General features: G+C 39.1%; 1 protein-coding gene across 8 annotated transcripts in view; it reads right to left on the reverse strand.

The window, feature by feature from the left end:
• Positions 1-26,280, reverse strand: part of adcy2b (adenylate cyclase 2b (brain)) — an 89,674-nt gene that overhangs the window by 23,183 nt on the left and 40,211 nt on the right. For 7 of the 8 annotated variants that reach the window (XM_044139267.1, XM_044139269.1, XM_044139264.1 and 4 more), the window contains 9 exons: positions 20,720-20,868; positions 18,700-18,811; positions 17,175-17,302; positions 15,349-15,507; positions 14,590-14,722; positions 11,795-11,971; positions 11,680-11,720; positions 11,120-11,200; positions 373-442 (listed from right to left, as the gene is read on the reverse strand). In XM_044139267.1, the coding sequence (XP_043995202.1) occupies positions 373-442; positions 11,120-11,200; positions 11,680-11,720; positions 11,795-11,971; positions 14,590-14,722; positions 15,349-15,507; positions 17,175-17,302; positions 18,700-18,811; positions 20,720-20,868 (1,050 nt within the window). The remainder of the gene's footprint in view (positions 1-372; positions 443-11,119; positions 11,201-11,679; positions 11,721-11,794; positions 11,972-14,589; positions 14,723-15,348; positions 15,508-17,174; positions 17,303-18,699; positions 18,812-20,719; positions 20,869-26,280) is intronic. The other variant, XM_044139265.1, reaches the window with a different exon arrangement.

Raw genomic sequence — 26,280 nt, forward strand, 5'->3', positions numbered from 1 at the left:
TACAGTCCACTTTATGCTGGTCTCACAAATAAAATCCCACAAAATAACTTTTCATTTTGTGAATGTAACGCAGTAAAGTATGAAAAAATTCAAGAGGTTTTAATACTTTAGCAAAGGCACTGCGGTCATTTTTTTTCGAAGTGCGTCTAAGATTCTACAAAAGAGAAGCAGAAACAACCTGAAATCTTTACCGGAACAACAACAACAACAACTTCAGGATAAAGTTTCAAAGTGGGAAGACAAAGCTGATCAGAGACTTTGACAAGCCTGCAGTGTCTCTGTGACAAACTGTCTTTTTTTAGTCCACATTATTCCATTGATTTGTTTCCCCGGTGGATGGAGCTGTCTGCGGTTGTGTATGCTTTCGCCTACCTCCTTCTCCAGCGCTTTGTTGTGAAAGAACAATGAGATCCTCTGGATGTCCTCAGACTTCAGCCACTGTCTGGACACACAATGGGAGCAGACAGACCACAGGGCGACGAGTCATTCCTCCTGATGCCTTATTTACCAGCTGAGATGCTGTAGGTGGTGGCGCTTTCACCTTGATTTGGACTCAGGAGGAACTAGCATAAATGAGTTTGGTAACTTTCCTCAGGAGAGGACAGGTGATAACGGTTGATGTTGAGAAGGAAATTGCGGTCCCTGGTGTGATCCCAGCACCATATCCAGCACATAACTACATTGATCAGATGCATTATCCTAAAGAATTTCTCTTTGTGTTGCCTAAAATATCTCCGTACCCATCATGGTTCATCTGGTGTGTTTTTCTGTAGAGATTTTTGGGGGTTTTTTTTGTTTTTTTTTTTTGATGATGTATCGAAACCTCCCTCCAAACCAGATTGTACACTGCAAAAACACAAACTCTTACCATGTAATTTTTTCCAGTTTCTAGTGGAAATATCTGAGTTCACTTGAAATTAGACAAAACTAACTTTTCAGCAAGATATAGGAGCTTGTTTGAAGCCAACAATTCCTTAATTTTGATGAAAAATCACTAAATCTAAAGGCAGATTATTTCACTTATAACATGGGAAAAAATGTCTTGTTATAAATTATCAGCCAATGGAAGTAATACTTCCTTTTCAATATCAAGGAATTATTGACTAAAAACAATCTCCTATTTATTGCTGAAAAGTTACTTGTACATTGATTGTGTGTTTTTTTCAAGTGAACTAAGATATTAAAACTTGAAACTGGGAAAAAATTACTTGGTAAGATTTTTTGTTTTTCCAGTTTGGTGGTTGAGAATAAAGCATAAGTGTGTAAAGTAACATCCACCCTCTACCAGCTACATAATCCATGCTAAATAGTTAATATTCTCCAAAATGTTGCATTTGTGTGGTCCAATACATGCCTTAAGATGTCTTTTGATTTTTTGCTGTCTGCAGATGAATTAGTTTCACTTTCTGCCTCAAAACATTTTGATTGAGAGTAAAAATTTGGACTTGATAATGTTGAGACGCTTATCCAGGGTTGCACGTGTACTCATGCACATACAGCTGTATTTCACACATAGTATGTTTCATTTATGCACAGAGAGCTTTTGGAGGAATGGAACTTGACCTTGCATGTTTCACTTTCAAACAAAAGGCTTTCAGTAGAAGTGAAACTTAAGCTGACACCATGATATCATGGCATTCCTTAGCTGACGTAGTTCATCAGACGACCAATAAGGCGTGTCTTAGATATAAAGAATGGATCGTCCGTTTTTGATCAGATGCTGTTTAGTCCCGGTGTATTCACATCACAACAAATTAGCCTGTGAGGGTAAGCGTCTCTTTCTTTTTAGCGCTAAAAAGAATAAAATAAGTAAAGTCTGATTATTTGTGTTTGACTGATTTTCTGCACGTGTGATCACATGCTTCCGATTCATCGATAATATATTTAGATCAACAACTTGGTAGCGCAGAGGATGGTTGCATGTTGACACACGTGCAGAGTTGTGCAGATTTGACCAGCCGTTTGGGCTGCTGCGGCCTGGCCGGACAGTGTAACAGCGTTGGGCCCAAAAAATCTAGTAAGGAAGCTTTTTCCTTGAACGCATTTGCACTGTCTGTTGTGGGGCTGCCTAAAGTTAAATATCAGACGTAGTAATTTCTGTGGGGTTAACGGAGTAAGCTGATTTGTCGGTGTGTGTGTGTGCGTTCGTACTGGCGTTTGTTGTGCTTCCGTTTGTTAGGTCAAAGTCTCTCATATTCATAGGAAGTTAATTAAAAACAAAATCAAATAAAAATATAAAAATAATAAAATATAACAAAAAAAGTTTGGTGATTGGCTTATTTAGTGAGAGGTGGGCTCCCCTTGTGACACTCACACACTTGGCAGGTGTCTTGGGCGTCGGACGCCACCAAGGTTTTGGCTGGGTTTTTGTCGGTTTTTAAGTCCCGGAGAAGTGACTAAGCTCCAAAAAAGAACGCGTAGCCAATCTGTGCCCGTTAGAGAAACACAAAAAGTGGTGATAACTGGCCATCATAGGAAAAGAAAAAGAATAAGAGAATAAAGGTTTAGAGTTCATCGCGATCTGTTCCTGGGACGAAATATAAGTGAAAAGAGAATAAGAGAATAAATGAAAAGAGAATAAGAGAATAAATGAAAAGAGAATAAGAGAATAAATAAAAAGAGAATAAGAGTTCTTTTGTGTGGAAAGAACCTACAAGAGTTAGAATAAAAGAGAACGTCCAGGACTAAAATAGGAGCTGAAAAGCGGGGATCCTTTATGTGTACTTCTCTGTTTGTTGGTTAGCTCCGCCGCCGTGTTGTGTGTGAGAGCTGCAGACGTTTTGCTCTCATGTGTTGCTTCTCTGCTTGTTTAATGTTGTAATATGTTTTGAAACCATGGTTGGCGTTTGTGAACTTTAATTTGGGGAAAAAGGTTTTAATTTTATCAGTTGTGTGCCGTCCCGCCGCCTGCATGGACAGTAAAAGGGTTTGACTTTGTCTGTGGTGTTGTCTCGTCGCCGTGCACGAGCAGGTGCCGCTGTGCCCACTAAACAAAACATAAGGTGATTTCGGAATTTGCAAAATGGATAGTGACTCCAGGGATGAGGGTTACGACTCAAAGTGGGGCACAGGCCCTTGGGTGACTCTCGGGGAACAAATAGACGGACTAATGACTTATCTGGAGAACATGATGAATTTCAAAATAAAAGGGAAGAACAAAAATAAAAACAGAGACACAGAGGCTCTCCGCCGTGTGTGTGTAATAAATTATAACAAAAAAAAAAAAAAGGCAGGGAGAGAAGAGGTGATTCTTGCTCCAGGCATGGCAGACGAGGTCGACAGGAAGAAATTTGATTTAAAAGGGGGTATAGGACCTTTGTTTATGGTTGGTGAGCAAATAGAGGGAATAACTAGCATAACTAGAAGAAAATCTACAATCACTAAAATTTCAGCAAAAGATCTAACAAAATTTATGCTACTAAATTTCACCAACTTAAAATTATCAGAGTCTAAGCTAATAATGATTTGTAAAACTATCTCTCCTTTATTAAAAAGAAAAGAAGGAATATTCGTAATACATGCTAGATTGAAATTAAATTGAACAGTTTTAAGGGCTGAAAATAATTGAGACTGAAGTGTTTATATACCATAAAGTATTTGTTGCATTTAAACTGAACAGTTAATTTAGAATTTCATTCTATAAATGAATTTACATTTTATTACAATGGGTGAAGTGCTCTAGCAGCAGGTAGTTCAGTTACTGCTGGATTCTAACATATGTCTGAGATAGTTTTAATAACAATAAATAAATACATGAATGAATAAATAAATAATAAATAAAAATGTGCGCATTACCTAAAAACAGGAACCTGACAACTAAAAGATAATATTAACATATTAAATATGTTAACTAATATTGGAAATTTCATGAAGCTTCAATAAAATTGATAATTTGAGCATAGGACAACAAGAAAAGCAGACTGAAAATTTGTGACTAACTGAAAATCAGATAAATATTTATGTTTCTGTTTGTGCTGCTTTGGTTGATGAAAATTAGTGTGATTATGAGAACAAACAAACTGTACTCAAGCACTGAGTAACTGATGAAGTTATTAATTATTTAATAAAGAATAATTATAAAAAGATGTCTACTGCTATAAAATAAAAGATTAAAGGAAACTTTGATTTAAATAACTGGTTACTTCAAACTGATGATTGTGAATATGAATAACATTTTCTAGACTAAAGTTTAAACTAGGTTTGATTGATTGATTGATGATTATTAAATTCATAAAGAAATATTGAATTAGAGGATTTTAGATTTGGTTTAAATTTAGGACGGTAATTTTTGTTTAAAAAGTGTAAAACCCAAGAAAAAACAATGTTCTGCAGAGGAGCGAACTTTGGGTTGTGTCATCTGTCAGGAATCAGACAGAAGTGTTCCACTTTGATGAATTTGACAACATCTACATGTAAGATTTCTAATTAATTTCTTTTTTGCTGACACATCTCCTACAAACAATATAACTGCCAGGTAAAACTAATAATTTGTAAGCGTGCCATGCACACCACAGGACAGGATGAAGCTCTATAAGGGACATAGGTCAGCTGATCAAATGTTAAATAACAAAAGCAGCAACAGAATAACATAGAACTGGAATCCTCTTAAATTAAGATAAAAAAGAGCAAACAATAGATAAAATTGTTCTAGCTGACATGCAGGCAAATGCTCCAATAGCAAGATCACAAATGAGAATAATTAAAAGGGGCAACACTGAATGATAATAACATTTTTCAATTAAAATAAAAACAGAAAGAGGCAGGAGTTTTCACTAAAAGAGACTAAAGACAAAACAGGCAGACTGCAGAGACAGAACTCAGGCAAAATGAAAACTATTGGGTTCCTGACAGGGACAATAACATAAAATAAAATAAAAAAAAAAAAAAGGGTCATTGCCACCAGCTCTGAACACACTAGCATAACAATACAGACTTGACTATTTTCGTTTTGGGCAAAATCAAGAAGATGACTGCTCTTAAAGGGCCAGTTGTACCAGAATGTATTGATAAAAGCCATTCACAAACTGTTAAAATATCAAGCATTTCTTAAATATCATTGAATTTCCGTGATTTTTTGCAATAGAAAGTGTTTTTGGTAGTAATTTGGAAATATTTGCACTTATTTATAACGGTAAATTTGACTTTTTATTACTCGCTGTACAGGTCATATAATGTGACATCAATTAGGTTTGAGGCAGCTGTTTAGTTCAAGTAAGGAAGTTTCACTTTTTTTTTTTATTTGCTCAGAAAAGTGCAGGGATTTGTTGATTTTGGTGAATTTCCCTGATAATTCTAAAAGAAACTGGAGCGACTGATTGATATAATTTGGCAGTAAACGGATAGAACTGCATTAATTTGATTGATAACATAATATTTAAGCACACTTAGTGTTTAGTTTAGAATCTGGAGGGCCTCACAAACCCACAGCGGCCCGGATTCAGTTTGACACGTGCTCTAAGGGGATATATCCCGTAATAATTAAATATCACAGAAGGAACTTTGACAGTCAAGGGGGAACTGCTACCCCACAAATCTTCAGGAGTCCACACTGGGAATAGAACCCCGACTTGGACTGTATTAGATCAAACCCCATCCTCCCCAAATCCCATGTTTGGTCCCAGCTAAATGACATTATATCTAGAAACCTGGCTCAGAAAAACTACAGTTAATCTTAAAGGTCCATACTCAAACTTAATTGAAATGCTTAAAGAAGCAGTTTTAAAAGGCGTCCCTGAATATGTTATGCAGTCTATAAAACACAATCAAGATCTTGCAGGGTGTGAACATGTGAGATGGAAATGACACCTGCTTCATCACCTCTTAAAGGCGCAGGACGAATAAAAATAAAAAACAGTCTTGAGGGCTTAGGCACTCAGACACTGAAACTCCAATTGCAGGAAGCAAAACAAAATTACATTAATTAAATAAAAAGTAAACAAGAACATGTGATGGTTGCAGCAGCATCTTCTCAAAATAAATCTACACAGGGTAAAATTCCAAATTACTGGCAAAACTCTAATCATGCTGGGGGGGGAACTGGTTCCTCCTCCTGCTTTTTCTTTTTTATATCCTCAAACAGATACAGAGCGTTTCCTCGTGGACGGGGATGGCGTTTGGCTGGATGTGGATGAGGGCCATGGGGCAAGGTCACGGAGCACGAGGCCAAGGGCCAAAGGACCGTGACATGTGCTACCAGTGCGGACCTTTTGGACACTGGGCCAAACACTGTGTGAACATACCAAAGACTGCCAGGTATGATCCCCAACAATCCTTATGTGATTCCTGGACATTGCTTTCAGGGGAATACTGAGGCCACACAGAACATCTACTGACACACTGCTGAGGACCCCAGAGACAATGTGGGTACAGCAGACCCCATGTTGTCTGCAACAGTGGAAGGAAAACACACAGACTTCCTGGTTGACACCGGAGCCACATTCCACTCTGAACTCTGCTCCTCCTTTTCTCTGACATCAAGAACTGTGTCTTTAACAGGGTTCTCAGGGACTGAACAGAGTCTGCTATTCACGATGCCTCTGACCTTCACCTTGGGTAATCAGAATATGAAACATTCTTTTGTAAGTTTTCCTACGACTCCCATGAATTTACTTGAGCGAGCTTTGCTGATAAAGATGGGAGCAACAATCATGTGCTTGGCTGATGGAATAATTGTTGCATTTCCTGATGGCACCTCCCTTCGTTGTGGAAATTTCCAAACAGAAGGACAGTATCTGATCCAGCCAGTGGTGTCTGAGTTTGCTGACATCTATTGAGAACTTTTAACAAATTTACCCTACAGCAGCCTAATGTCAACGTTCTTGGCCTGGAAGCCCTGGCTCCTGTGTCTGCGCTTCTGTGTTCCTCCTCCGGATCCACCATGTGACCCTGTTCCGCGACAGAGACGTCTCTGAATGGTACCAGGAACCTTTCCTTTCCACTTTGAAGGAAACAACCTGGCAGGTAAAAGTCTCGGACATTTATGTAGCTCCTGTTGGTGTAGCTGCTGTTGTCTCTTTCGCAAAAAAAAACCAATCAGAATGGTATTAAATGTCTCACATTTCTCTCTGTTTGCACCCTGAGCACCAAGTGAAATAATAGGGCGTGATGATTAAACGTTCCCTGGCAGCCACAGATTCGATTGCCACAGCAGCACTAGGTTTGTTTTTCTCCTGCTCTCTAGAAAAATATAAGATCAGTCATTCAGGATCTGATCACATAATAAATTTTGAAGTAAAATGTAATGCAATTTTCCATAAATTAGTGACATTAGGCATTCTGATGAGGCTCCTTGCTTTATAAAATTAACAATCTTCAAACATATTTCCCAGCATACCTACATTTCTTATTTAAATAGTTTCTTTATATTGTTTGGTAAGATATTCAAATTTAATATGTCATATTTCCATTAACTGTGAGCAGAAAATTATTATCATTACTAGAATTAAAGACTTTAGTTAAAATAAATTAACATCTGATATGCAATACATATAAATATTTTTAAGACGGACTATTCCTCATAATAGAATCGATTTTAGTTTAATCAGGTTTTGCAAGATATTTTGCAGGACTGCCCACTAGACCTTTTGCTTGCTGCACCAACTATGGAGACCTGCGTTAAAGCCACCTCAGTTCTTTGAGGATATTTCTGTAACAAAACTGACTGTTTTGTTTCAGAAAAAGGGGGAGGAAAAGGGCATCACCCTTGTACGCAACAGGCAGCTGGGATACCCGATACAAAAACTGAACACATAGTCATGGGACATTCACTGAGTTTCACCATGACAGCGTTGAGACAACAAACACTTTCCAAAGTCCTGAAAGCTCCAAACATTTCATTCACACACCAAGACATAAATATGGCAGACTGTTTTTCAGAAGGAGAACCACACGTGTGTGCAGACCTGGTGGCAAAGACAGACAAGGTAACACCAGAACTTCAAGCAGCTCCTCTGCTGGGACCAGAGGTGAGACAGTTCTTTACAGATGGTTGTTGTTTCAGAAGCAACACACAAGGGTTAAGAGCCTGGAAGAGGTGGTGAGATGCCAAAAGGGGGCATCACCTGAAGAGAAAAACGTGAAACAAATGGGTGCTGGAGGGGCCCAGATGGCAGGTTAATTCTGCCTCCTGGTAAAATAGAAGAGCTGCTTCAAGAAGCTCACGGGTTGGACATGTTGGGACGAAACAGATGATGCACAATCTTAAAGAGTGGTGGCACCCCCAAATGATCCACATGGTGAAACATTTTGTGAAAAATTGTTCGGTGTGCGGACAGCTGAATCCTAAGAAAACTTTGAATCCACATCAGGGACAGTTTCCTTCAGTCACATGTCCAGGGAAAGAAATTGTGTTGGATTTTACTGACATGATAAACCCGGTGCAAGACAAAAATATTTGCTGATTTGTGTTGATGCTTTCACAGGATGGCCTGAAGCCTGGCCAGCAACAGCAGAAGATAGTGAAATCATCATAAAATGTCTAATCAATCATTACCTCCCAAGGCAAAGCAGAATGAATGAATCAAAATTTAAAACAAAATTGGCTAAGGTTTGTGCACAAACAAAATTAAATTAGGTCGATACATTACACAGGAACCAACTTGTGGTTAGACTGATTAACTGCAACAGCACGATAATATCAAATGTCTAACTGTGTGACCTGCACAGCTGGACGACCCAGAATCTATACTGAACCTGCTTCTTTGATTCCATCTGACATTTGGGGTTTTAACTGCATGTTTAATATGACTAAGTTTAAACAGCCCTCTGGATGTGACACTTTAACAGCTTTATTTCCAGTAATCAACAGCGGAGCCGGATGGTGCCGCTATTCCAGTTAAAGATAACTATGTCTATTTCAATTTTACAACAGGTAACCGCAGTGTGGGCCGGATCCCTGAAAGTTGGTGTAACATCAAATTCCCAGGGCACTTAATAGGCTAGAGATGGGATATTTTATCTATGCAGGGGTAATAAACTAATTGAGAGAATATAGACTGGTGTGACAGGTGTCTGTGCTATGGTGAGACTTAGAGCCTGTGTCATCATGGTAGGTGAACAACAACCTCTGAATCACAGCATCTTTTCACAGGTCAAGTGCAGCGCAACTGTGGAGCTGCAACTTTCCAGATTTTAAATGTAAAAAGTCCAATCCTTTCTCGGTGTGCCTGGATGAAAATGAGGCATCTGGACACACGTAGAAACTGGTTGACATCAACAGATACTAGACGACACAATTTTGAATTAAGTTTGCAGATCTCATTAAAACAAATTAATCCTGTTGACTTCTTAAGATTTGGCCAGTATCATTACATTGTGTTAAGACTGAATTTTTATCTAAAACATTGATTGCCAAGTTTAAAATGTGTTTTCATTTTGTTCACTAAACATATTTCTTTTCAGTTGGTAAGTTTGCATCTCTTTATGACCACTAACTACTTTCACATTTTGAACTTAAAGGGTTCACCTCTCGAGTACAAAAAGGGATCTTAACAATACTTTATTTAGGATTTTATTTGTCAGTATTATATCTAACATTTAATCATTTATCCTATTTTCATTAAGTTTTGGCTTATTGAAGCTTGCATATTGACTAACATTTTATTCATTTTGCATTATTCAATTTATAGTTTACCGGCATTCACAGTATTAACCTCACATTGTATTCACAAATTTTTTTTAAAAATTAATAGTAATATAAAACGGATTTCAAATGCCAGCTTCACTTTCTAACATTTATTTTTTAATTTACTCTTTTAACTCATTAATTTCACTTTATTCATTCAAATTGCACATTTGAATGCAAGTGTGCAATTCAAACCGGTTTGACATTGATAGGGTTTGCTAGAAGACATTGCCTTGATTAAACTTTGTAGATCGCATTACAACTCAATACTACTGAATTCTAATGAATTTTCTAGAATAATTACATTGTACTTCTACTGAATTTTTGAAAATAACATTGATTTGCATATTTCAAATGTGCTTGTCTCTTATTCTGTGCATTACACATGGTTTTCATCTAAAAAAAGGAATCTGAAAATTTCTTTGTTTACGTTTAAAATTTTCAAGCATCATCTAACAAATATTCATTTTAAGGTTTATCTTCTTGACTTTTGGTTTAAAAAAAATCAACATTTTCACTAATGTTTATTCATTTCTCATTTTAAATTTATTTTTAAATAAAATCTAATGTTTTATTATTTTCTTCATTTTGCATTTCTTTTCAGGTATTAAATAACATTTTATTCATTTTACATTTCAGTTACCATTTATCCATAAATTTTTTAAATAATATTTATTTATTTTTTGTTGAATGTTCTTTGTTAGCCTGTAAGAGGAACACTGTGGTTTCTTCCCGCCGCCCAGGGCCAGGGGGCGCTCTGTTCGATTTTTACCCCATAAGAATGAAATGAAATGACAACAACAAACATCGTAATGGGCCCGGGGAGTTTTCCGAACAGTGGGCAGTGTTTCCTCAGGATGTGTGATGCTCCCCAAGCTGTTCGATGTTCTATTTGTGGTCTCTTAGAGACCAAAAGGGGGAGTTGTTGAGACGCTTATCCAGGGTTGCACGTGTACTCATGCACATACAGCTGTATTTCACACATAGTATGTTTCATTTATGCACAGAGAGCTTTTGGAGGAATGGAACTTGACCTTGCATGTTTCACTTTCAAACAAAAGGCTTTCAGTAGAAGTGAAACTTAAGCTGACACCATGATATCATGGCATTCCTTAGCTGACGTAGTTCATCAGACGACCAATAAGGCGTGTCTTAGATATAAAGAATGGATCGTCCGTTTTTGATCAGATGCTGTTTAGTCCCGGTGTATTCACATCACAACAAATTAGCCTGTGAGGGTAAGCGTCTCTTTCTTTTTAGCGCTAAAAAGAATAAAATAAGTAAAGTCTGATTATTTGTGTTTGACTGATTTTCTGCACGTGTGATCACATGCTTCCGATTCATCGATAATATATTTAGATCAACAATAACAAGAAATGTTTTTTCTGATACTGACTTTCAGCTTCCATTACATTTATTTTTATCTGTATTTTCATATCATTTATCTTTAATTAGGCTTGACAAACAGGAGGGTTTCTCAGCAGACATTGAGCTTACTTCTGTGAGTTGATGCCATCGATGGTGCGAATCATTCGCTCGTTGAGTTCTTCCTCAAATCTCTTTCTCTGAGATTTGGATCTTCAGTAACAGGAAAAGAAGAACACGATTAAAGCAGAAGAAAAAGATAAGAAATATTAACAAACGTCGGTGTATTTCATGGGGTTTTTATGTGATTGACCAACAATTAAACTTCAATAAATGAAAGCTTTTGAGAAACTACTACTTCTATTGGCAGATTATTTTAACCATAATATGGGAAAAATGTCTTGTTGTAAGTGAAACAATTTGCACTTTTTCATCAATATTAAGAAATTATTGACTTTAGATAAGCTCCTTTATCTTGCAGAAAAGTTACTTGTGAGTTTTTCTGTCTTATCTTAAATGTACTAAGATACGTGAACTAGAAAGTCGACCAACAATACTTGGTGCGCAATCTGAACTATTTGGGTTGATTTAATCGCACTCAGTCACAATGAAAACACATAGAAGTTTGTGCTTTAAAAGCAGAAACTCCAAACTGCTGCATGTGCCTTGAACAGGAGTAACGCCTCTCTCACCTTTCTCTTTTTTGGAAGTAGTACTGCCCCATAGGAACGTCCTGGAACATGAAACGTATTCAGTGTGAGCGCCGGCCCTCTGTGAGGCAGAGACAGACAGACACAGGCCACTCACTCTAGTGTTGATCTTGCCGTTGTCCGCCGTCATGCTGTCTCGGTGGTGGAGGTTGGCGAAGGGCTTGGCCGCCCCCCAGGACTCCAGGTAGCGGGTCATGCGGACGGACGCCCTCATCTTCCCCCCGTCCAGAGACGGTCGGGAGCGCAGGCCCAGCAGCGGGCTGTGCCTCTCCATCTGAGGACAAAATGTTGAAAAAGAGAGGAAACCCGGCGGGTGAAAATGCACCGATTCTTTGGGCGTAAAAGCGAGAAGGATAGTGAGCCGGGAGAGGGGGACGTCTGACAGTCTTCCACACCTTCCACTCGCCTGTCAGTGGTTTTGAGCCACTTGAAACACTTTTTTTTTTTCAGCAGCGAATGATGCAGCGGCCGGCGTTTATTTTGGCGACGAGTGTTTTTCTGCTAACAAAGAGAGCTCCACTCGAGTTGAATCTGTGGAGGATTTAGAGCTGCACCTCGGGCGATGCGTTTTAACAGCTCGCAAGTCTCACACACACACACACACGCACACACACACACACACACACACACACACACATGCATACAAAACAAAAGTCCGGCTGAGGCTATTTTCAGCTCTAACAGTGATGCTTAATGACAGTGACAGCAGAGATGACACCTTCTGTGGTACGGGCACCATGTTTGGACTGGGCTCAATGAAAATGTCAGAGAGCACCTGCAGCCTTGTCTTCATACTTATTAGAATATTGGAAAAAAAAAAAAAAGTCTCATTGGACATGTGCAAAAATCTATTTGCACATGAAAATAAACTAAACTAAATAAACTGAATGCGTCAGATTAAATAGAGGGTGAACAGAGACCGCCTGAAGGAGGCGAAAAGGTTTTCCTGCTCATTATTTAGAGAGAGAAAGAAAGAAAGTGTGCATTTTGGCCAATTTACACTCTGGTTACGGCTCAGTTTTTTATTTCTTTTTTTATTTTGAATGTTGCCAAGCCAAACAATCTGAGCGCGCTCTGGATGTCAGGAGAATTATTTAATGTTTTTTTTTTTAAAAAGAAGCGATGTTCTCCATGGACGGTTCACAGAAGAGTCAGGTCCTTTTAAATATCCCCAATCAGACCTTAATGTCCTGTTTAGTCAGGAGGAGCTGCACAATGTCACAATCCTCTCACTACGCCCGCAGCGGAGAGTGCGCTCGTAAACATAATCCTCTCTGAGCCGAGAGACTGACCAAACACCTGCCAACATTTGATAACATTTAGTCACTGCTACACTCTATTATTTTTCCACTACTTGACAATGTCTGTGTTTATTAGCGGCGCGTCCGAGAGCAGGGGGAGGGGTGGAGATGATTAGTGCGTGTTTTTGTTTTTTTTCTCTGGGTTAACCTTGACGAGGGCGTCCAAACGTACAGAGGGAGATTGTTTTTCGGCTGTTTTGTCTTGTTATAATTACGCGAACCGTATAATTACAGCACGTTGTAAAAGTTTGCTACATTTTATCACATCGCAGCCACACGATTTCATCTGTTTCATTGGGTTTTTATGTGACCATGGAAAGCAAAGCTTTTGCCCCGGAGTGAGAAAATGTAACTTGTCTATAGCTGCAAATGAAGAAGAAGAAGAAAAAAAAGGTTTTTAAATGTACCCAAAAGATGAGTAATTTAAAAAAATAAAAATATTCAACTGAAATATATTTTTTATTTCTGCTTATATTTGAGAAGGAGACCAGCTGAATGGGTCCTTCTCATAGTTATGAAAAATGAAATCACTTACAAAAATAAAGCCATTGGTTTTGGATTGATCCAAAGTATCGATACCAAGTCGGCATCGGATCGATATTATCTGATCAATACTTTAGTTTCAGATTCAGCCTTGAAATTTTATCTTATTTTTTTTTACGGTGGTGACTCAACTCCACCTCAAAAAAGATTTTTTTTTATTTGCTCTCAGATTATATATATTTTTTGTATTATGTTTGTCCCAGAAGTTATTTCCAATAAATGATAATATTGTTGCTTCGTTACCATTTTCAAGAAATATAATGGAAATGAGATAATAATGCAGGAACACATTATCAAAGAACAATAAGCTTTAAATTCTAATGAACATTTAACACCGGAACTGGAAGACATTTAAATATCCAAAATAAATAAACAAAACAACAAATAAAATCAGTTGTTAAATTTTTGGAAAGAAAATTGTCCTTTATAAAAATAACCGAAGCACCAGACTGAAAACTTTTATCAGTTTTAGTAGAAAGAGAGAAAAGAGAAAAACTATAAATCACGCCACTTAAAATGACTGAGCTCATTTTAACAGATGATGCAATTAATTGATTTATTGATTATTGTGACCAGTTCCTTCTGTCTATTTGATAAAAAATCTTTCCCAATTTTTTTTTTTTTTTATGTTTTAGTGAAGTGGGTCAAAGCCACAAAGTTTAAGTTTTCTGAGTTAAACCAACAGGAAGTAGTTCAGGAAATGATGAAAGTTTTTTTATTATTAAACTAAAATATATGGAGTGCTTCAGGGTTATGGTCATTTTTGACTGTATGAAGTGTTACTTTTCCTAACTGAGACTTTTTTTTTTTTTTTTTTTTTTTTTTTTTTACATCGGTCCTAATCATTTTTTGTATTTACATGCAACAAAAAAAACAAAAAAAAAAACACAGCAGAATAAATCTGCATGGAGGTAGTTAGTTATTTTTGTTCCCTCCACTGGAGATAATTAGTCTTCCAGTCATTTCTATTCGTTGTTACGGGTTAAGACTTGTGACACTGGTAGGTGAGTTTCCAATGAGCCAACGGATCCATGCGGCGGCGTCTCACCTTGGGGTTGATGACCAGGTAGGTGACCACATTGTGTTCTTTCAGGTAGGAATCTCGGCTCTGTCCGTCTCCAGGCTCCACCTTGTACGAGCCTTTCAGATGCTCCAGCGTCACCGAGGAGATGTGGACCCGCCTGGAGATGAATGAGCGGACACATAATGAGAGGCCAAGTCCCTGCGTCACTGTGCTGTTGACAGCTTTTATAAAAACAACACAAAACAAAAAAAAAAAAAAATTGGTTATTTGCTCGCCGGCTTTCAAACCACTCCCGCCTGCAGCTCTCCCTTTTCATCTCTGTTTGTTACCTTCGCACGCACAGTTAGGAGAAGGTGGAAATAATTTTTGTTTTTACTTTTTCAGCTGATGTGGGTTTTTATTTTTTTATTATTATTTTTTTCTCCCCTCCAAATACCTCTTAGCAGGAGACAAACCATTAGCAGCCCGATGAGACAACACTGCGGTACTAGAGAGCTTATTTTCAGAGAAGCGTATACCGACCCCCCGGCCAATTTTCACGAGCTTGTTACAGCGCCAGGCAGGCGGACCTAATGGCGAGGTAACTAATGCAGAGCTGCTTAGTCAACTGAGGTAGCTATAATTTACGAAAATGCTATAATAAGTGCAATTATAAACAGACTTGTCTCATGTTCCAAGTCCCACTGAAAGTGCGTTTGTCCTTTAGGGGCCACCGTAATGGCTGCGCAGTAATTACGATCAAACACTGCTGTGAAATTGCTGCATCCGTTTGAGGAATCTCACCCCGGCACTCCTCCCGCCTCCATGTGATTGGCCAGCGTGACGTCGTGCGACCACACGTCGTACTGCCACTTGCGGAGGCCGATCACGCCGCAGAGGACGTTCCCGGAATGGACGCCGACGCGCATGTTGATGTCCACCCCGGTGGCGTCGCGGACCTTCCTGTGGACGGGGGGGGAGGACAGAGCAGAAAACGGACCTCTGTTTTCACCGCAGGGTGACATCCAAGGAGAGGATGAATCGTGTGTTCAAGTCCCCTTCATGTTGCAACCACAGACTTCCATGTATTTTGTTAGAACTTTAGTTTTGAACGTCTCTCAGTTCATCTTCTGAATAATCGAAGACGATATGGTCGGCCACCTAAACTGGCAGGATCGAATTAATTAGAGAAGCAACCAAGAGGATCATGGGAGTTCTGGAGTAGAGTTTACATTGAACCTGAAAAATTCAACCCATTGGCATTGTGTCCAAACATGATCCAACCCAACATTTTATTTTAACTAAGATTTTACTGCTTTCGGTTTTAGAACAACGTTTAAGCTAGCAGTGTAACTTCTCCCGTTTTTAGCTTGTGTTTTAACGCCTCTCAGCTTGTTGTAACCGCAGGGCGAGTGCAAATCATCTGGGATGTGATCGATAGGATCCAATCTCCGCCACGGCTCAAGTGGAGTAAGCACTGATTGGCTACGGCGTAACGAGAGCGACTCGCTTACAAGGATTCGACCCGCGGCTCGTAAAAACTTCACCAGAGTTCCAACCTTTTTCTGGCTGTCCTCCTCTTTTAGAGTCTGGCAAAAAGCCACAGACTGTTCATCATAGCTTCCATGTCCTCCATTGCTGCATTGTGTTCTGTTTGTGTCCCAAGTTTGGTTTATTTAAAGGGACAGTATGCGTACGAATTAATAAAAGATGCTTTATGCCAGTTTTAATTTAAGCTACTTTTCACCTGTAGATCACATCTCGATGCCTTTCAGGCTCTGGAAACGCCTTGCTATGACAACCCCACCCGCTAAAGTTGATAATCAATTGCAATGGAGGAACCCTTAAACCGTGTAGAATATATAGCTGAGTCGGGTCGAACTGCGCTGTGACTGTATAGTGGAAAGGGGATTATTAGTTGCGTGCTTAAAGATCCAGCAAAAGCTACAATGGAATCCAATCCGCTTCACAATTATGCACTATTTTGGTCTGACAAGCAAAGTCCAGATACACTGCAGTGAAGAGTGTGGCTGCAACAAAAACGTTCAGCGTGTGTGAACCCTTTTGCAAGGCTTTGAAAGCAGTTCTGATAAAAAATAACAAGAAACACATCAGAGGACAAAGTGGACCGCAGTTTGAGTCCACACCAAACAGAAACAGTTTTTTGTTCACAATCTAATTAAAATCAGCTGGGTTGGACAATAATAATGAAAAAAAAAAAAAAGCAACAGTGAAATCCACAAACTGCTTTGTAATTGCGGGGAGTAATTGCCGGCTGTGATTAAAGGTCAGCGCTGGCGAGCCAAAAACACATCTGTCCGTCAAAATAATACGCATCTCTATGCATGAAGGAGAGACGGAGAGCAAGAAAACAGGAAACAATAAACACATAAACCACGATATGTGAATTTTTACTGTCGGTTCAGAGGCTTATCGTGTTGAATTCACCCTGTGTTTAAACAGATCTGTAATTTAATCTGGCATTCCTTCTGCTCAATCTGTTTAACAGGCGCATGTTTGTTTGTTTGTTTGTGTTTGTGGAGGAGGAGAAGAAGAAGAATGAGGAGCGGGAGAACGAAGGGGTGTTGGTGGGATTGGTGGTGGGGTGGGGGGTGGAATTGGTGTTTTACTTGATGGCCTCACACATGTCCAGGCCCATCTTCACGCAGTTCCTGGCGTGGTTCGGCAGCGACTCCGGGAGTCCAGACACGCAGTAGTAGCAGTCGCCCAGGATCTTGATCCGCATGCACTCGTTTTCCTTAAAGAATGAGTCAAACCAACCACAGACGTCTTTATTAGTGGCTGGCATTTCATCTTACTCCTCACTTCCACTCGGCGCTCGCACTCCTGCAGTCAAATCCATGAAGCCCAAAAAATTAGTCGCCCACACACACAACATATTAGCTCTTATTCCACATGTGGGATGAGTAACAGCTCACCGTTGGAGCTTTTTTGTTTTTTTTTTGTTTTATGTAACTGCAGCTTCAGGAGGAGATGGTAGCTGGACACAAAGCTCAGGAAGCCTGACTCGACTTATAGCTGAACACCCATGAGACTGGCATTCACTGTGGGCATCCTGCACACACACACACACACACACGCATGCACACACACACGCTGGGCTTGGAGAACGGACGATAACAAGGCCCAAACGGCTTTTGGTTGGAAATAGAAATTGTCGTCTCGGCTGTTTTATAATCAGCCCAGTGCAGTCGGATAAGCTAATACGTTCTGACTGGACCCGGCTGGTCCAGAGTCGACTCCGCATCTCGCAATGTGAAAAGCTGAGACCACCAGGCCCAGCCTGAAGAGGGTAAAACATGGATACGGCAATTGAATAATGGGTTAATAGAAACAAAAAATCACTTGATTAAGCCTGGAACATCCATTATTTTAAAAAGGGGATTTGGTGCAAACTTCAGATCTAAAGTCACGGTTCGCTACATTTTTCATATGTTAAAATGAAAAACTATTCTTTTTCTTAATTCTTTTTCTTAATTGTTTTCTTATTAGTTTTTTTTTTTTTTTACATGAACACAGAAATATAAAATAATCCGACAATAATTCAACTTTATCTGCATGTTTTAGAATTACAAAAAGCAGCCGATACAGAACTGAGTGGACATCTGGTTACCAGCTGTCCCTGAACGCACCATGGAAGAACAACTGTTGGGAAAACAGATTTCTGGTCTGCATGTCTGAGACTAGAAAAAACTCATGCTGCATTCGGATCTGGTTGAATGCAGCAGGCAGCTGGATTTGGACTTTAGCCTGTTTTTCTCAGAACCAGTGATGTTTACATTCAGCTTGTTTGACATGTAAAATTTAGTAATGAAGAGCTACCTAATTTACATTAAAAAGCACTTTTTTCCAATGTGAATGAAATTTTAATCTTCCCTAATAGATGTACCAAAAGTGTTTTTCTTACATGTGTGTACTGTCACACACCTCAACCTCAAGCTCTTAAAACTTCAGTCAGCGATAAAAATCAGTTTTTACATTTCAATCCCAGACAAGCACACAGAAAGTCTTGTCATAATACGCAACAATTACCTGAGATGTAAATATTTTTTAGATGAAACGTGAAGTTTAGAAATTGATCCCTCGTTTGACTGGAAAACAGACATATGGGTGTGTGATATGAAGTTGTTTTACCTTAGCAATCTGGTCAAATTTGCCAAACAGCTCATTCAGCATGTGGACAAGTTCACCAGGGGAGCAGTCACTGGCCAGCCGAGTGAAGCCCACAATGTCGGCATAGAGTATGCTGCAGAACGCAGAAACAAACAATACACAGCCATGTTATGAAAACGTATGTGTTTTAGTTGCTTAGTTTCAGAAATGGTCACTATTTGAGTTGATTCTTAGGGGATAAAAGACAATAAAACCCCCAAAAACCAGCATGTTTACACTTTTTGGTGAGATTTGAATAAAGATTTTCACTTGGCGAACCGAAACTAAATTACATGCATTACTCTGCTTGATTTCTAGTAGCGTAACAAAGCAATATGTTTCTGTTTTGACGAAAAACTCTCAGCCATAGGGGATGAGACAAACCACAGAAGGAGGGTAACACGTCAGCTAATGCCTCAACATCAACCGATAGCTCTAGTGACTGGGGCTGCGGTTGTTGTTTGTGAGCATAAAGTTTTTCTGACAGGAAAATGTCTCGTTGTCCTTTTTTTTTTTTTTTTCCTTTCATGTTTCTTCTGTTAGTACGTAACATCTGCTGATATCCACGGTCACTTCATAAAATCAAATCAACATTTATGCGACATTACGATTCATAAATAAATACTCCACTGCAAAAACGCATAAAATTACCAAATATTTTTTGGTCCCATTTGTAGCACAAATATCTTTGTACACTTTAAATAAGACAAAACTAACTTACAAGTAACGTCTTAGAAAGATATATTAGCTTTTGTTAAGTCAGTAATTCCTTAATATTGATTGAAAAAAGTCAAGCTTTCATTGGCAGATTATTTCAGCTAAAACAAGACATTTTTCTGCTGAGACTTTCCAACAACATTAAGCAGTTATTAACTTACAACAAGCTCTGTTGTCTATATTTTGCTGAAAAGTTATTCATCAGTCAGTTTTTCTTATTTCAATTGAACTAAGATATTGTCATTAGAAACTAGACAATGACAATAAAGATCTATCTATCTATCTATCTATCTATATATCCATCTATCTATCTAAAAACACTTGGTAAGATGTTGCGTTAATCGCTGTATGTCTGTGCTGTAAAGTGTTGCTATGTGTTACTCTGAATCCTTTTCTGCTTCTCTTAGAAGACAGAAGGAAATGTGGGAACCAGTGAACGTTTTATTGGCACCATTTGAGACCATTTTAGAGCAGCTCAGTCATCATCTGTAGCTTAAACCAGACGACACTCCATAAACCCAACTTGTCGTCAAAAAAAAAAAAAAAAGGAACTTGAGCAGCATCACAAAAGAAAAAAGCATGTTAGGCAGCGTTGTGTGCTTGTCCTTGAGTGTCTGTTTCTTGTTCTGAAAAGAAATTGGCCTCCTCTCCCCGCTGGACTGTACGAGAATTTATTAGTGGAGGAATAATAGCGAGATCAACGCGAGGACACTTCGCTTTCACCCATAAACCCAGCTGAGGCTGGAGTTGGACAGAAATACAGCCTCTTGAGTAAAGCTCTGGGATGACGTAAAAAAAAACAACAAAAAAAGACAGGTTTTCCGGGGACTGTTGCTCTCATCGTGAGCCAAAACCCGTGGCCTCTGTGCTGTGACGATAAACCTTCGCCGCACAGAGAGGGATGTCATTGAGAGGCGAGGACAAAAGCTCCTTTTCTGTTTGGTAAAGTGACCTTAGAGTAAAACGGGAGAACGGGAGGGGTTAAATTTCAGCCGAACTTCACCATGGCGATGAAAAGAAGTGCGGTGAGGAGATGACCGGAAAGGAAAAGATAGGAGCGGAAACATGAGCGAGGAAATGGAGGCCAGAGAAAAAGGCGAGAAATCCAAATTTAACAGCAGGTAGAGAGGAGTCAGACAAAAGGTGGCGAGAAAAGAGCGGTGATGATGATGATGATGGGGTGGAGGGAGGACAGGATGGAGCGGTCAAGCCCCCAAGATGAGAGCAGAGAATAATAACCTTTATTATGAGTGGAGGAAGCAGGTGGAGGAGGCGGGAGCCGTACCTGACGTTGGTGTGTCGCTGAACGTAGAGGTTGTGGAAGTTGTTGGTGCTCTCGGTGCGACCGAAGTTTGGCCCCTGCAGCCGTTGGATGATTTCGGCTTTCATCACTCTGGCTATGTGCGCGGGCAGCAAGGACAGCAGTAAGCGCTCCTGGACAGGCAAAGACGGGACCAAACCGATCCGGATCATTCTTTACGCACCATTACGTCAAACATTCAGCTCTCGTTTCTCTCAAAGAGAAATCCAGTAGATTAAACTGGAAAAACAAGAATTAGGCTTTTACAGGTCAACAATACAATTGAATTTTATGCTGCCAGCTCCCCATTTGACCGTCAGATGTTCTAAAAATGCTACATAAATCAAATATATGTAGTAGTAAAATAAATTCTACTTCCAGATTTAATGCCTTGAAATTGGGCCCCTGTGTCTTTAAACACTCCTACTCTTTCTCCTGAGAAGAAGCTCGTATAACGAGTTCAGCTGATGTGCACTTCCACCAGGTGTTTGCTAATTGTTGCTGGCTAGTCTGAAGGAGCTGAAAAGGGGAGGGCTGCTCTGTGAAGAGGAAGCTTTGAAGCTGCAGCTCCAGGGAGGAGTTGCGCCTTGAAGGCGGAGCTAGGTCCAACCAGGCGTTTTGCACACTTGAATGGTTGCCACGGAGATAAAAGGATTACTCAAACGTTTATGGAATAATCAAAGAAACACTCCAGGTGTGAGTTTGATGGGGGAATAACATTGTAACACGATGTGGAGCCGAAACAAGTTGACTTTGACATGATACTGGCCCTTTAAGTGGAAAATGACACGCGGTTTTCATCTGAAACTGTAGTTTTAAAGAACTTTTGTTTAGTGAATTATCCATCTAATGCTTGACTGTTTTAGATTTTGAGCTTTATAGATAATAAAATGCAGTTTAGAATCATTAAAAAAAACTGAACTATATCATCTGTGACAGTAAATTATCTTTTGAACTGAACCGTTATTAAAGTTTTGTAGCCAGAAACCAAACTAATCAAAGCTGCAGAAAAGTTTACAGTTTAATGGACATAGTCTGACATTGTTATCGACATTTTGTAGATTTTCTTCACAGCCTAAAACTATTCACAAACACAAAATCTTTTTCACTTTAAAGGTTCTTCAACAGAACAGTCAAATAACTGCAACGGTTTTTTTTCTGATTTCAGCACTAAAATCCACCACAATTGATACATCATTTCTGTTTCTCACTTCAGTTTCTAATTATTTAACCTCCTAAATATAGCTCCATCATTAATTCTCTCTAACCATGGCTTATTGGGGTTAATTTATCAGGAAGAACTGGAGGCCGACGTCAGAAGAGCAATGACTATTTTACCCCGCACTCTGATTTTTTTCATTATCTGCCGGTAATGAGGGTGAAAGCCAAGAGAAACATATTTTTTTTCCAGTTTAAATATGAATTCTTGCTTCAATTAAATGCATCTTGACCCCTGCCTAGGGCAAGGAAAAAAAGCATGGATGAAGCGATGTGTGTAAGTAAGTCAGTCACTGTGGCGGTGAACTAAACGCTCCTTCAGTATTTCCACTGTTCTTTTGTGATTAACTATTTATGCCAGAGTCCTCGTCTGCACCCTCGAAATTCATATTTCAAGCAAAACACACTTTTCTCCAGTCACTGGCTATTCCAGTTTTCAACCACAAGTCTTACCCTTTGTTCTTTTCTCTTTTTCCCCCCCCATCTCCTCAGAATTTGTAAGACTGTTTCAAGGCCTTCGGTGCGTCTGCTGTGCGTGGAATGAGTCATAGATCAAGTTTTGTGAGGCTTGACAATGAAGCAGAAGTGAAATCCAGGTGGTTCCTTCGCACAGTTGCCTCACAGCAGCACCGTTCTTGGCTCATGTTCCGATGTGTAGTTTGCATGTTCTCGTTGCCCGCGTGGGTTTTCTCCAGGTACTCCTTCTTTCCACCCACACTCTCAAAACCCTTGAATATCCAAACAGGTTGCCAGTGACTCACAGGAGGTCAAGTCGTTCTCACATTGATGAACGGATGGACGCTTTTCTTAAAGCGCTGCAGATTGTCCACGCAATCAAACACAGACCTGCTTTAATGTAGGTCCCGTATAATAATAGTAACAATGAAAGAATATTTTATTGATCGATTTTTTTGTTATTGTATTGATAGGATAAACTTTTGTGAAATCTTTTCAAGTCTTATTTTGAGGGTTACACAAAATTAGATCAACCGAGTGTTCAAATTTTTGGTGTTGGTCAGTAACAATGTATTGTCTTCAACTAAATATGAAATGTTGTCAAATCAACAGTGTTGGCGTCGTTATAAAATTTTTAGCTTTTTTTAATATTGCGGTGGTTTTTCATACGTTCCACCTAGCACATATGAGATCTAGATACATGTTTATGCTCCTAATCAACTTTTAAAAACCTACCACTAAACAACCTTCCTACTGAAACCCAATCTTTTCTCACTTTGACTACTTTTATATTCACCAGATTCTTTCTTTCTTTTTTTTTGAGCACTTCTTCTTAACCATTTTACAAACCGTACTTTCTGTAATAACCTTTATAAAATCTACTAACAACAACAATTCAAATTTAAAGTCATCTTCAACAATAGCCACTACTTTTCAATACATTCCCCAAATGAATGAGAAAGTTCAGGTCTCAACACACAAGCTTGTGGAACGCCACATTGAATGGAGCGGAGCTGTAATAACAGCACAGTCATTTATCCCACTGAAAACTTTTTTATCCAATAAGCCTACAGGATAATTTTGAGAGCAATAAGTGCTGGTGTGTAAAATCTAGAGCTTTTTAAAATGTCTAAATCAACATATAGTTTGCTGCTTTTTTTTCCAAGAGCTTCTTACATACATTTTTGTGGCGTCAGTGGACTATCGACTATCCCACATTTATTGGTGTTTTCTCCGTCACTATCCTGAGAATTGCAACACTTTGTTTTCCACTGCAGCATATTTTGTTACAACTACAGTTATAACGAGGGATTTAGCCACGCTAGGCCAGAGGATTTTGGTTTCATTGACACTTCAGCCTTTCTCTACACAATCATATCCGGCTTTTTAAGAGGGGGATATGAGAATAAAGTATATTCACCAATTATTCTAGCAGCCTGTCAGGCAGAGCAAAGCTGTGTGAGTATGGAGTCAGGCAGCGTGACGGATTGGAAAACGGGAAAAAGAAGAAAAGAAAGAAAGAAAGACAGCTGAAGTTCAAAGAGATATCAAATTCTGATTTCTTGAAAGAAACATATTTAGATAATTAGAAACACCTTTTGTGACACAAAAGTGAATCCAGCAGTTAGACTTTTGGCATCGAAATACGTGTTCCTTATTGTTTTGGTGTTTCTAAAAATAACACAATAGTTACTGTATTGTACAGCAGATTCAAACATAAGAGCATATGAAACTCCGTTATAGAAGTTCGTTTTTCAATTTTTCTCCAGACGCATCAGATGGAGGGGTTGTTTGAGCTCAATTTTGGCGCGCGTGTGCGAGCGGGAGAGCAGGTGTGCGCGTCGCAGGCCACTGACCGAGCAGCGGCCTGCGACGCGCACACGCGCCAATCGCACGCAGTTATGGTGACTCACAACTGCAGCTCACAGTGAAAGAGGGTCATTACATTGTTCACACACCACGGGCTCATTTCCTAAAACACAGCAGCGGATTAAGTCTGGAGAGGGGCTCGGTTTGAGGGGATGCGCTAAAAATAGAAAGGCGCACCACCCTCTCTTATTTACTTATTCAGCGCTGAAGCAGTTTGAACGCGGCGCGCAGCAGGAGGGGGTATGGCAGCCTGAAGAGTTGTAGTGTTACTAATTGTGTGTTTGACTAATGAACTAATAAGATCCGTAGTCAGCTGCTGAATGAGATTCGGCTCTGTGAAGTCATGAACCGGCATTTGCATGTATCTGCGCTAATTTTAACGTGCACACACTTCTTCCCACACGCAAACTATTGCAGAGAAACATATGCCAGAAATATGCCAAGGGAAAAAAAAGTTAATGACTTGCATCTTAGTGTGAGACAAAGCCAACACAAATATGCTATAATTGTAGGCATGTAATGCAGTTGCTGGTGAAACAGAGAACAAAATAGCAGAAAGTAGCTGGCATGTTTAGTTCGATGCTGCTACGTAATATGATGCTGTCCTGAACTGATCTAGGAAAATTGCTCATTTTGTCAATAGTAAGAGTTAGACAAAAAGAAAAATAAAAGGTCATCATAGTGAACCACCTCTGAGCAGACCATCAATTATTTGTGTAATATTATATGTCACTTCCCTGCTTGGGAAGAATACCTAATGTCACGACAAAGACATTAATGTCAAGCAAATGTCACAGCAAAATGCCACTTAAGACATGGCTGACCTACCAACTTCCCTTCTCTGACGAAACTTTGAAGTAGTGTGAATTGGCAAGTAACCAGAATGCGATTAAATTTTAATTTGGCTCTTTATAGTGTAGGGCAGATAGGAAACAATAAGAATGGGAAACCCTATAGAGTTATCTGCTTTGGATATGAGGAGGATTGTAGAGTTGTGATTTTGGTGCATAGATTTAGCATCTATGCGCCAAAAATATGGAACAAACTTCCAGAAAACTGTAAAACAGCTGAAACACTGACTTCCTTTAAATCTCAACTAAAAACCCACTTGTTTAGAGTTGTATCCAAAACGTAATCAATTGCAAATTTATTGACAGAATCTGACTTGATGTTGTGTTTTTATTGTTGATTCTATGTTGCATTGTGTTTTTGTGTTTAATTTGATGTAAAGCACTTTGAAATGCCTTGCTGCTGAAATGTGCGATACAAATAAAGTTTGATTGATTGATTGATTTGTACTTTGTGAGTTACTGTGAAAACTATTATCAGCTGGTTCTCAATTTACAATTACACTTAGCTAATTTTATTTAGCTAGCCGGCTAACAGCTAATACACCAAGACTAGAACGTGGGTGTAGTAACTATGATACAACTTATTGAGCTAGCTTTCTAGCTGCATATGATAAAATGGGATTTGCTAACTGTTGTGGTAATAAAAGGGGATAATTTACCTACAAATGTTTGAGTTCAAACATGAGCAAAAGGAAAAACATGCTTAGTTATAATTTCCACAGGTTTCAGAAGAGACAGACTGTCAGCTACACTAAAATAGTGTACACTTAAACATTTTTGTTGTGAATGCTAGACGGCCATTTTGGGAATGGGACTCGGGTCTGAACTCAGAACGATGAGTTCAGGTGTTCCTGTTGCATTTTCACCCGGGAACCTGGAAAATCTGACTTCCACAAATAAGAGTTCAGTATTACACCCACTGCAGTGTTGGTTTCTCTGCTGAATAAAGTCTGTCCTGTTAGTGACTGCGTTCTGACTTAATATTGTCTCAAATGTAAGCTCAAATTTCACAATGTGTACAGTTCCTGTTGTATGGTAAACATTTTTCAGAGAGGTTTTCTGAGGCCATTAAGTCCATGCATTTCCACTGCATTAATCCCATAAAAACACATGAAAAAAAGCACAAAAAAGCCAGAAATGATCGCTAGTAAA

Source organism: Gambusia affinis, linkage group LG14 (genome assembly GCF_019740435.1).
Source record: "Gambusia affinis linkage group LG14, SWU_Gaff_1.0, whole genome shotgun sequence".
In the NCBI taxonomy this organism is placed as follows: domain Eukaryota; kingdom Metazoa; phylum Chordata; class Actinopteri; order Cyprinodontiformes; family Poeciliidae; genus Gambusia; species Gambusia affinis.